At 46.9% G+C, this 12,764-nt stretch overlaps 1 protein-coding gene across 3 annotated transcripts in view; it reads right to left on the reverse strand.

The window, feature by feature from the left end:
• Positions 1–9,336: 9,336 nt before the first annotated feature.
• Positions 9,337–12,764, reverse strand: part of LOC142504016 (putative ferric-chelate reductase 1) — a 56,653-nt gene continuing 53,225 nt past the window's right edge. For 2 of the 3 annotated variants that reach the window (XM_075617111.1, XM_075617112.1), the window contains exons 14-16: positions 11,061–11,198; positions 10,002–10,027; positions 9,337–9,828 (exon numbers count right to left, since the gene is read on the reverse strand). In XM_075617111.1, the coding sequence (XP_075473226.1) occupies positions 9,739–9,828; positions 10,002–10,027; positions 11,061–11,198 (254 nt within the window). In that variant the 3' untranslated portion in view covers positions 9,337–9,738. Of the gene's footprint in view, positions 9,829–10,001; positions 10,080–11,060; positions 11,199–12,764 lie in introns of all 3 variants that reach the window. The other variant, XM_075617113.1, reaches the window with a different exon arrangement.

A 12,764-nucleotide genomic window follows, 5' to 3' on the forward strand; every position in this document is an offset into this window, starting at 1 on the left:
TGTTTGGGTGCTTTTTATTGAAGGGTAAAGAAGTAGTTTGGAGAGAGGTGTATAAATAATGGTGCAGTGTATGGGCACAGGCATAGGTGGAGGGGAGATTAAGAAATGTGGATAGGAGGGGGTGTGGGGAAGTTGGAGAGAACAGAAACATTCACAAAGGAGTGAGGAAACAGCAAACAGAAAAGGCAATAGGGAGGGCATAGTGTGATGCAGGAGAGAGACTTCCCATGTATTGGAGGATAGGAAGAGTAAAAATTATCAGAGCATTTATAAAGTCAAGTTCTCACAGCTGCAAGAGCTGTTGTTGTAATGCAGAGTCCAGATTTTCTGTGGCGCATGTGACCAGCATGTAAAGTGATAAATGTAATAAGATGTAAACCAATGTTGAGTATGTATGTAGTGCAATGTTAAATGCATTCCTTTTTCCCTGGGTGTGCTAGTCTGGTAATACAATACAATACAATTACCCATTCTGCACACCCAGGAATCTGGGTTTGGCCGGTTCCACAAGGAGATTGGAGACAATGGAGGGTGGGGATGAGAAGGCCTTCTATCAGGGAGATGTTGGTCTGATAAGCAGGGCCATTTTCTGCAAGTCAGCACTGAGAGCAGGGGGAGGTAGGCGCTGCTCTCATATGTCAGTTCGGAATTCTTGCCCTCCCCAGATTGGCCAACACTGGCGAGCCCTCGCACTGGGATTGGCTCCTCACACAGTATCTGCTCTGGGATTGGTCGCTGCCCCAATGATGGAGACCGGAACATAGAAAAGCAGTGGCTGATCTGAGTTCCAGAGATTTCTCCTGGGCGGGTGTGCAGATAGACTAAGATGTGGGCTCTGAGGATGTGCCAGAGACACCCAAAGTCGAGGCTGTGTTACGCTGAGCGGGAGATTTGAATTTACCTTTTCCCAACTTGCACCTAGCGCTGCCTGGATACTCTGGATTTACTACAGAAGTGGAAACTGCTCTGGAAAAGTCATTTCGGAGGCGCCGGACACTAAAGCAATTGGGATTCCCTCTGTATTGTGCTGATGTGTGAGAGTATAAGCTCTGTTGTGACTTTGTGCTGTGTATGTTGGCTCTGGACAAAATAATCTATTTATTTGATCTTTGTCTGCTGCTTGATCCCGTGAAAGGGTCCTGGTCTCCTGTGACAGTGTGCATCTCATACTGATGTAACAAGACTTACTGCTGTCGTGGGCGCCAAGGTGTTCAAGGGCTGAAACGCGGCCAGGCCGGAGCTCGGTCACAACCAAAAAGCATTAAGCTTCTCCGGAGAATTAACTTCGTAGGGGGACCCTGCTTCTGAATGGGACCACTGCAGTGTTAATCCTACCAAGCCAGCTACGAGTCTGTAAGAGCTGTGCAACAGAGTCCCAAAGAGAAGCAGTCTCTCTCAGTGTCTCCCTGAGAAGCTCTGACAGTGATCCCATGTTTTATTATTGAAATTTTTCTATAATGCATTGAGCAGGGGGTCTCCGGAGGTAAACCCCAGTAATTTCAACTCCGGGGACCCCTGCTTTCAGAAATATAGACCATAAGGAGTGCTGTTAGCTGCTCCAGCTGGGGTTTTAAAGCTCCCATGCCACGTTACATGGGCCCAGCTGAAGCAGGAGCTGCTGTAAGAGCTTCTCAGGGAGACACAGAGAAAGCTTATTTGTGAGACTTCTCTGCACAGCTCTTACAGACTGTCTGGCCCGGGATGATAAACATTGGTTTAATCCTCCCAGGCTGCAAAATGTACTGCTTTCAGGGGCCGTGAACCATCCACAGACCATCCACATATTTCAGCCTGTTCTTGGATGGCTACTGGTTTCTCTAAGGGGTAACTGTCTTAAGGGGGTTAACTGGGTGGGATCACAGAGGGTTTGTCCCTTCCCTTTCTACCCCCATGACCAGTGATGTCCCCATAGGGAGCACAGAGGGTACATATAGCCCCACCCTATGTTCTGGAAGCAGGTTCTTCAGAGTTCTGACTTGGGTCCTCACTGTGAGTCCTGTATATTGAGTTTCTATGTGTCTAGTCTGCTGCTAGTTTGTCTATGTCACTGCTCATTGTTTTCCAGTCTTCGTAACATGCCCTGATCATTAGCCAGCGCCTGTTGAAGGATCAGGAAGTCTAAGTTTGTAGGAGATGGATGCAGTGCTGTCCTTCCCAGGGTTTCCCCACTGTAACCCATACGCCAATGGAATTGGTCCAATTAGTCAGTTTGTTTCTCACATCACTGTCTATCTGCAAGACAGTCCACTGCATCCTTGTGCAATGGGTAACTAAGCCTATGTACCTCCTCGGGATAGGATCGGCTGTTCAATAAACACCTTTTCTTGTATAAAAGATCCTGGCGGAGGCGCATGCGCAGCGGGAAGGTGAATGGCAGCTTAGAGTGTGAGCTCCATTCCCCCCCCCGGCGCATTATATTGAATAAATAACAGTTAAAAAGCGTTTGTTTTCTTATTCATGACAAGCGCAACATACCTCAACCATCAGGGATGGCTTCGACCAAAACGTTGCGCAGAAAAACGCAACCGGTATCTACTTATTTTAAAAGTAGAGATAAAGCTAAGGCCGGGACACCCGATTCCCCTGCGCAACCTCCGGCAGCGGACCCCGAAATGGACACCCCTGCAGAGGAACTTGATGACATGGCGGTGATGCGCCGTAAAGATATGAAGGAGTTCTGCTCCACAATGAAAAAGTTCTTCAAATCAGAACTCTGGGCTCTAAGAAAGGATGTAGATGCCCTGGGAGAGCGCACCGAAAACTTGGAATCTAAGGCAGAGGAGACTACCAGCATCCTATACCAAAAAAAACAAGCACAGATGGCCACCCTCAAAGACCAAGTCAGATCCTTGGAGGACAAGATTGAGGATGGGGAGAACCGCGACCGTCGCTGCAACATTCGCCTGCGAGGGGTGCCTGAATCTGTCACAGATCCGGAGGACTTTACCACTAAGTGGTTATAACATCTGTTCCCTGATCTGACAGAAAGGGATCTAGTGCTTGACAGATGTCATCGGGCGCTAAGAGGAAGACCCCAGCAGGGGGACCCCCCCAGAGACATTGTAATGGGGTTCCACTGCTACCGGACGAAAGAAGAAACGTGCCGCATTGCCAGGGAGATGAAATCAGTGGAGTTTGAGCATATTAAATTTCAGGTGTTCCAAGACTTGTCCCCCGCTACCCTGGCAAAAAGGAGGGCAATGGCCCCCATAACTAGAGCTCTCCGGGATAAGGAGGTGCGCTACAGGTGGTTGTTCCCGTGTGCTGTCCTAGTTATGAAGAACGGCGTTGCACATACACTTAAGCATACCGAGGATGGGGAGGGATTCCTCTGTAGGGTCCTTGGTTGCCCTCAAAGTCCCCCTCACCTTGTAGCTGCCAAAGATGGTGCCCCCTCAACCTCATGGCGCGCAGCTGGGGGCATACGACCTGAAGCCAGAGCTGAAGAGGAATCACCGATCTCCACATAGACTCCCCTCTATTACACAAAAAGATTGCTACACCCTCCCCCAAACAACCCAGCAAGACCTTAAGGAAAGCCCTAGCCAAGAGGAGCTCGTCCGGCGGCCCCCATCGACCCCCTTGCGAAGACCAAGAGACCTAATACCTCCCGCAGCTCTACTCATGACTTTTGCGAGGCAGCCATCTTCTCCTGCTCCTTCCTCGAGATGCGCGGGAGCAGCTCTGTTCTTCGCAGGCTGATCCAGTGACGTCACTGGCTCCCGTAGTCTCCCGTCAGCTTCTCGCGAGACTTGGACCGGGACACATGCGCAGAGGGACCCAGCCGCGACGGCGCAGTTGGTCCCATGGTGTTGGCCGTGAAGCCATGACGGCCCTAAGAACCCCCCCGCGTGGTGTCAGAACACAGCAACGAGCTGCCGAGGAGCAGCTGTCGGGCCCATCATGAGAGATACCCGGAACTGGGACACGACCACGGAATGTGGCGGCAGAGGGGACGGGAGAGGAGGGCAGGAAGGGGATTGAGGGAGCGGGAAAACAGCGGGTGAGGGGAAATATATTCATACCCTGGCCTATTTATAGTTATAGAGTCAGTCGTTGCCTCCTGTTCAACCCCAAATATAGGTTTTTAGTACCATATAGAAATATGTCTACACATAACCATTTAGCGTCAGCGTCATAGGCGCGGTAGTTCCACTACCACCTTAGCTACTGATTAATAGACTACATAAAAGTTACCCACTCACACGTTAAAATACAGAAACATCCAAAGGGGTAGAGTCCAGCACTCTGCCACATAGAAGGTAGACACTCACACACGAGATAATAAAGGATACTAAGCAGCCGTACTTCTGATCACCCCACCTCTGATAATAGATAAGAATGAATATGCGCAAACCCCATGAGGGGGCCGCTCAATAGGAATTTCCCAGGGGGTAGGGGGCTCCCTACATCCACGTAGAGGTCAAAAATAGGGGGAACAGGGAGAGGGGGAGCTATTGGAGAAGTTCGTTGGGTTGATGTTATGTGATTTACTGTTTTTGTTGCTAAAGTTATAAGTTATACTGTTATACAACTATTGTCTGTTCAAAGGAGATGCGCCGGCGGGAAAGTTCCCTGATCGGCGTGCATGCGTTCTCCGCTACGATCCCTAGAGAGAAGGGATTGCAAACAAGTCCCAGGGAGGCCAGGACCCAGCAGGCAGGGGAGACCCCTTTATCAGTCTGGGCCAAGTGGCCAACCCCTTGGGCGCAAGGGACACTTCCGGGGGCTCCCGGAGTGGACTCTTGTCTTCCTGTTTCTAAATGTTTTCTGTAAGCTAGTACGTTCTCTGTTTTTTGTTGTGTACCCAAACCATTCTGTTGTGACCCCTATGTGCTTTACCCTGCCCTTCCTCCCCGTCTTTCCCCCCTCCCTCCCCGCCCTTCCTTCCTCCCCCTCCGCCGAGATTTCGCAGATAAACGCAGGCTCTGTCACCTCACATCTGGTTCTCTGGGAAGCGCATAAAGCGACTCTCCGAGGTACCCTCATAAATATCACAGCTAGACGAAAAAAAGAGAGAGAGGCAAAAATTGTCACGCTCCAAACTAAATTAAAGGCTCTCTCCTCTAAGCACAAAAAGAACCTGGATCCGCAAACCCTACAAGAGGTAAAGGACACTAAAATTGAATTAAACATGATGCTGGCCTCCAGGGCTGATAATTCATTGAGTTGGTCAAAGAGGAAATTTTACGAAAAGGTGAACAAGCCGGATACGATACTGGCTCGCATGCTGAAAGACAGGCAAACTAAATATAACATCCAAGCTATACGCTTAAAATCTGGTACCCCTACTTCCAACCCCCAGAAGATAGTAGAGGAATTTGTCTCCTTCTACGAGACATTCTATAATGGCGAGAAAGTGGCACATAATACTAAAACGAGCAGTAAGCTAAGAGATTTCCTGGCTAGCTCCAATTTTGTGAGATTGACAGAATCAGATAGAGCATTTCTAAATGCCGACTTCTCTTATGAGGAGTTGACACAGGCCATTAAGGAACTCAAACCTTCAAAGGCCCCGGGGCCGGACGGCTTCTCAGGGTTATACTATAAGAAATTTATCAAGTTGCTCGCCCCTAGGTTGCTCCAAGTGTTCAACGCTATTTTAGCGGGAGCCCCCATCCCCAAGGAGATGTTACAGGCGTCTATATCAATCATCCATAAGCCGGGGAAAGACCCGCTGTACTGTAAAAGTTACCGGCCCATATCACTATTTAATACTGATATCAAGCTGTACGCTAAATTACTGGCCAATAGATTATGTCTCATCCTACCCAGACTTATACACCCAGATCAGGTCGGATTTATCAAGGGCCAACAAGCCGCAGATAATACCCGACGATTTATAGATCTGCTAGATTTGGCCCACATTGACCGCTCAAAGTATGTTGTTAAGTCTGGATGCTGAAAAGGCTTTTGATAAGATAGACTGGCCCTACCTGAAGAAGGCGCTTGCGGCACTTGGCTTTGGAGATCGGGTGAGTGAAGCGATTCTATCGCTGTACTCTAACCCCACCGCCAGGGTTGTACACCAAGGCTACCCCTCTCTACCCTTCCAGATCAAAAGTGGTACGAGACAGGGCTGTCCACTATCACCCCTCCTATTTGCCCTCTGTATTGAACCTCTGGCGGCACAAATCAGAGGAAACCCTGACATCTCAGGGTTAAACGCATACTCCCAAATCCATAAAGCGGCCCTGTACGCAGATGACATCCTCTTGATGATCACGAAACCCCTTACTTCCCTACCAAACCTATTCGACCTGCTAGACCGGTTCTCTAAAATCTCCGGCTTCAAAATCAATCAGTCCAAATCTGAGGCTCTCAATGTCAATCTCCCTAGACACACGGAAAAATTGCTAAAATTTAATTTCAAATTTCACTGGCAACACAAGTCTATAAAACATCTGGGTGTCCACATCACCAAAAACGTCAAAGATATATACAACGCAAATTATCCCAACCTTATCCGGACCCTAAAATCTGACCTTCAAAAGTGGACATCCAAACGGAGCTCCTGGATAGGAATAATCCATAGTGTCAAAATGAACGTACTCCCCCGTATTTTATACCTCTTCCAAACTCTCTCAGTGCCACTCAGATTGAAGGACCTGCACTCACTTCAATCTGAAATCTCCAAGTTTATATGGGGAGGTAAAAAACCAAGAGTCAGCAAAATCAATATGAAAAGGTCTGTCTTGGCTGGGGGTTTAGCGGTACCCTGCCTGTTATCATATTACAAAGCGGCACAATTGAGCCAAATTGTGCAATGGCAATCTAACCCGAGATCTAAGAGATGGGTCGAATTAGAGAGTGCAGCCTGTGCGCCTGTAGAACTACGCAGCCTAATCTGGCTCCCAAAACAGCGCAAAAAGGCGCTAACATGCCGCTATCCTCAATGACCAACTCATTGTCAATCTGGGAGGCCACAAAAATTAGGCATTCCCTTACAACAATATGCTCTATGATGACACCCTTGTGGAATAATTCAGAGTTCGTGCCGGGTCTTTCGGTCAGTAATACATCAATTTGAAGAAAGAAGTGTTATAATCGGATTAAAGATCTGGAAGGTCACGACAGAAAAATTAAGACGTTTGATCACGTCAGATTAGAAAAAGAGATCCCCCACTCAGAATTCTTAAGATACCTCCAGATCAGGGCGTTCTATAACAAATTTGCCCCATACCTCCTACTGACATCCTTCGAAAAGCTCTGTCTGGCAGAGACCGACACAAAGGGACTTACATCGCAGCTATAGAGCGAAGTAATCAGTACTAGCGAACAAGATCAGGGGATACCCTCATTTAGATCACAATGAGAAGCAGATATCGGAGAATGTTTAGAGGACGAGGACTGGAGTGCTATTTTTCTAGCCACAGCGAAGGGTTCCATATGCACAACCCTCAAGGAGAACGCATATAAGGTCCTGATGCGATGGTACCTTACCCCACTGAAATTATCAAGGTTTGTACCGGGATCCTCCCCGCTGTGCCCCCGCCAGTGTGGAGGATCGGCAGACCTGTTACATATGCTGTGGTCTTGCCCGCGGATCTCCCCATTCTGGGAGACAATTAGACTTTGGATACAGAGACTGTTTGATCTCACTATTCCCCCTGATCCATGGCTGTTTCTCTTGAACAGACCACTAGCGGGTCTCTCTAAAGCTCACAATAAACTTATTGCTCACTTTGCGATTGCAACGCGGTGTGAGATCGCAGCATTATGGAAAAGCTCAGATATACCAACCATCCCAAAAATTCGGAATTGCATTTGGTTTATTTGCCAGATGGAAAAGTTAACGAGTTTGGTTAACGACACTGGCGAAAATTTTCTAAAAGTCTGGACGCCTTGGCTGGCACAGACAGATATCCCGGGGATATAAAGGACATCAATTTGGCTATGATAGTAAACAGGTCCGTTCTCCTTGGGAGATGCGATGGGCACTCACACTATATACCTGATGCCCATAACTTAGACAAGAAACATATGGTCATAAAGAGAAGAAAATAAGCTTCTCTAAATTTGGATGGACTGCTTGACAGCTCTGACATACACCCACGCTCACCAGCACTCCCCACCCCTTATTTGCCCCTCCCCCTCTCCCCCCTTACACCCCCTTTTTCCCTTCCTTTCATTACCTCTTGGCTCAATGTTTGTTCACCGGTTTGTCCGTCTGTCTGGTTGTTTGTCTGTTGGTCTTTATATTTGTCTGTCTACACGTATAGTTGTCTACTTGTTGGTGTGTATGTCGTCTGGTCGGTTCGCTTGTCCGCCTGTTTGTCTGTGGGTCTGTTAGTGAGTCAGTAACCGAACTTGTGCGTCTTGTCCCCTCTGATAGAAAGTTGGTTCGGCACCGTTATGTTAAATCGGGAAGGCTGGCCTTGTCTAAATGCCCCTCTTGGCTCACCAGATAGGCTACAGTCTGAAGTTCTGTTACACTATTATCAATATCATTATATTTACCGTTACAATGTGGATTACCAAGACAAAATGTACCTTTTAATGTATTGTAATTCATGCTGTCATAAACCAATAAAACTTAAGTTACAAAAAAAAAAAAAGATCCTGGCGCCCACTCTATAATGTACTTTCATCCATTCCCAGCCAGTATTTGCCCACGTCCAGCCAACACTTGCCCATGCACCATCTATATGGCTGAGAAACTGAGCATTTACTTTATCGACTAATCTGATGTGAGACCAATTCATAGTCGGGGAAAGAAAGCCCTGGACTTGTAAGAAAGGGGTGGCATGACAAGGCAGAGGGGCCCCTCACCTAAGGTATTGTGATGTCAGGTCAGGGGTTAAGTAAAGGATACCTAGGACAAGGGGGAGGGATCTTGGCTTCCTCTTTCTGCTGGAGTGAAGTCACACCCACGCACCCTGTTGTTGGGCATCAGGGATGTCAGCATTGGAAAGAATGATCGGGATTCTGCTCTGTTTTTCTCACAGCTTGGGGTATGTGTTGGCGAGAGTAACGTTACTCTTGGAGGGGGACTCAATCAGCATTGGCTCCTGGAGGGAGGTCACAGACTTCGGATGTATTTTAATTGGGGAAGGCAGTACCATTACAGGCTGGGCGGCCGGAATGGTGGTGACCTTCCGGATGGAATTTGGGGAATAGGCTCGGTTGGGGTGGTGGTGACCTTTCGGGGCCCTGTGCATTCAGACTAAGGCACTGAATGGTTAGATGAGCAAGAGCTGAGGGTCCCTAGTTGGGGATAAATTAGATATTTATCCGTTCTAATAAATAAAGCTGTGGCCATTAATTTCTCCCAAGACGTTGTATGGTGTGTTTATTGGGAATGGGCGAGGGGTCCAGCTGGGTAAGTCTTGGGGGTTACATTATAAATAGATTTTATTAACCTCTGTAATACAATCTGTCGAGGGATAAAATCAATCATTTTGCACAGTACTACACTGATGACCAGTCACAATATACCACGGTGTGCCAGCAACATAAAAAATCGCCTGGTACGGACAGGCTGATAGAAAGTGCGGGTTCATAATATACCCTCATTAGTGTTCTGTAGACACAGACATTGGTAGTGTTCTTCTCTCATTCATGCCTGGGGAGTCTTCACTGTAAAAGCTTGGCCGACGCGCTCCACATAACGATGATGCTGAGTGTCTGGGCACATCGGGATTGAACACGGGATTCAGAATCTGAATGCACAAATGTCATGTTCACACTCTGCTCAATGATTGGCCGACCTCCCCAGCAGCGAAAGGGGTAACCCTCTTAGGAGCGGTCGATCCCCACGAGCAAAGAGATCAGGAAAGCCAAGTTTCCACCGATGTAGATGAACAACGCGACGGTCTCACTCTGCATCTGGAAGAGAAATGCGTTGGGAGAGAAGTTAGATTTCTTTGATGTAGGTAGGAGTATCTTGGATAAAAATCCCTGTGATGTTTCTTAAACTCCCTTCTCAGCCTGAGGGGGCAGCAATGGATTTACTAGCCTGCTTTGGCAACAAAGGGTTAAATGGAGAGACTGTATTTTACCTTATTATTCACACCCTCGTAGGTATCTGAAAGACAGCAGAACGCAAAGATATGTCAGACATTGGATGCAGGTCTCCACTAGGACAGAGGTACAAAGAGCTCTACTCACAAGTTCACAATGCAAGTCTCCATTTCAGAACAGCGGAGAAACATTGGATACATAAACTCAAACGAGTTTTGGTGTTTTAATTATGTTTTGTTTAGAGCAGTCAGTGTTTATCTGGTGTGCTTCACCCTGGTTAGAATATGATCAGATTTAGGCACACTACCCTGCCTGTCAGAGAAACAATGATGGAGGGGCAGGGTACATAACATGCCTTAAAGCAGACAAGAGGCAGAAGATAAGGCAATTAACCCAACTTATGTTTGCAAACATTTCCCAAGCTACTCGGATGGTACTTCTTTTAGTGGCTTCAGTAACACAGCTTTGACTCCTTAATGCAGGGGTTCTCAACTCCAGTCCCCAAGCCCCAAACACAGGTCAGGTTTTATGGATATCCCTGCTTCAGCACAGGTGGCTCAATCGGTCCCTGCTTCCGCACAATTGGCTCAATCAATGGCTCAGTCTTCTACCTGATTGAGCAACCTCTTCTGAAGCAGGGGCTGATTAAGCCACCTGTGCTGAAGCCGGATACTGATTCAGCCACCTGTGCTGAAGCCGGATACTGATTGAGCCACCTGTGCTGAAGCCGGGTACTGATTGAGCCACCTGTGCTGAAGCCGGGTACTGATTGAGCCACCTGTGCTGAAGCCGGGTACTGATTGAGCCACCTGTCCTGAAGCCGGGTACTGATTGAGCCACCTGTGCTGAAGCCAGGTACTGATTGAGCCACCTGTTCTGAAGCAGGGACTGATTGATCAACCTATGCTGAAGCTGGGATAGCCTAAAAACCTGACCTGTTGTGTGTGTGTGTGGGGAGGGGTCTTAAAGACTGGCATTGAGAACCCCTGCCTTAACTCTTTCACTGCCACAGAGGCTCCTGGCAGCGACTGGGTTAGACATGCCCCTGCCATGATGTCCTCCTCAGATAACGTCCCCGCAGCACAGGGGTCCCCCACCTTTGGTTTTCAGACGCCCATTGAGCTCCAGGATAATGTTGAATAAAATGTCCCACGCAAAAAATCCACCCATAACCTTGGGCATCCACTGGGTGGCAGCGGTTTCCAGAAGCTGCAGCCCAAGGAAGATGGCGGCCACTGGAGGAGGGGGGGAAAGGAATGGGTTATAGAGTGGTAATGAGTATATTTACATTTACTGCAGCAGGGTCCCTGGGAATTAATCCCATTATTTTTAATAATATATTAACGATTACTATTATGTGATAGTAGTTATTATTTATATGCACCAACATATTGCACATCCCAGTAACGTGAGTGTTAAACACAATCACAATAAAAACTTCCCAACATATCATTACTTTAACATACATACTGCTATAATAAGTAAGAGACTGGGGATACCAGGTTCCAGGAGCTTATAATATTAAATAGCAGGTTCATTTAATAATCAGCTTTCATATATATGTGTTAGGACCAATATGTCAGGCCAGAATCTGCACTCATGTTAAGCTTCCATTTTGTCTGGTCATAACTAGTTAAGATTCTGTAGTCAGCCTTTTGCTGAAATATAATTCCTAAATGCACACAGTTTCTGCTAAATTACATTTCTTTTCTTCCTGCTAAGGATATTGCTAAGATACTTTTGTGTTGTCAATTTCCTGATGTTTTAGTTACAATATAATAGAATGGTTCTCTGCAAGAAGCAAAATAGTGTAATATAGTTGCTAAAGATTCAAGGTCTCTTTTGATAACAGACAATGAATAAGCTATGTATTCAGACAATTGCTTGTATTGGAAAAGACACGTCCCAAAAGTCACGCCACTAATATGTCCTGCCCCAAGATCACGCCTCTAATCAAAGCTACGCCCAAGACACACCTAGGATACGCCTATGTTACACCTAGGATACGCCTATGTTACGCCTATGTTACGCCTCTAACCAATATCTTTTTTTTCTGTATAAAAGTCATTACCCTATGAGTAATAAATTGAGACAAAGGATTTGAAACCTGGCATGCGTTACGTTTCATTTCGTTCATCTTCCAGGCCTGATAAAGTTCATCAAAGATCGAAGATAACAGTTGCAGGGCGTGAAAGCTTCCTGGGAAGTCTGCTGCAAACGGTGCAGATTGTGTAGTATCCAGTCACAAGGCTTCAGTGTACCTGGCAGAGGAAAGGTTCCTCTCGGTTCTGAAGCATGGGCGAGGAAATTAGGTCTTCCTTCAATATGTGTATGTGTGTGTATATAGCACAAGGGGAAAGAAATTAAAATGGCGACGGGCCGGACATTTCGCAAGAAGAAATGACCATTATTGGACAAAGACGGCACTGGCCTGGAATCCAAGAGAGCTTAAAAGACCAAGACAACGAACGTAAGATGGGAGAAGATGAAATCAGACAATGTGTACGAGCGATGTGGAGAAGAGGCTTGAACCGCAGTACCGTGAAGAGCTTTGGGGAGACCTTGATATATGTACAGAGAACTTGGGAGATGATGATGGATGAACGATGATGGAGATAGATATAGATATATATATATATAAATATATATATATGTATATACAAAATATATATATATATGTGTGTGTGTGTGTGTGTGTGTGTGTGTGTGTGTGTGTGTGTGTGTGTGTGTGTGTGTGTGTGTGTGTGTGTGTGTGTGTGTATAGGGCTCGACAAAGTAGAGAAAAAGGCGCTCGGCTGGGG

This window comes from Ascaphus truei, chromosome 10 (genome assembly GCF_040206685.1).
Source record: "Ascaphus truei isolate aAscTru1 chromosome 10, aAscTru1.hap1, whole genome shotgun sequence".
Taxonomy (NCBI): Eukaryota; Metazoa; Chordata; class Amphibia; order Anura; family Ascaphidae; genus Ascaphus; species Ascaphus truei.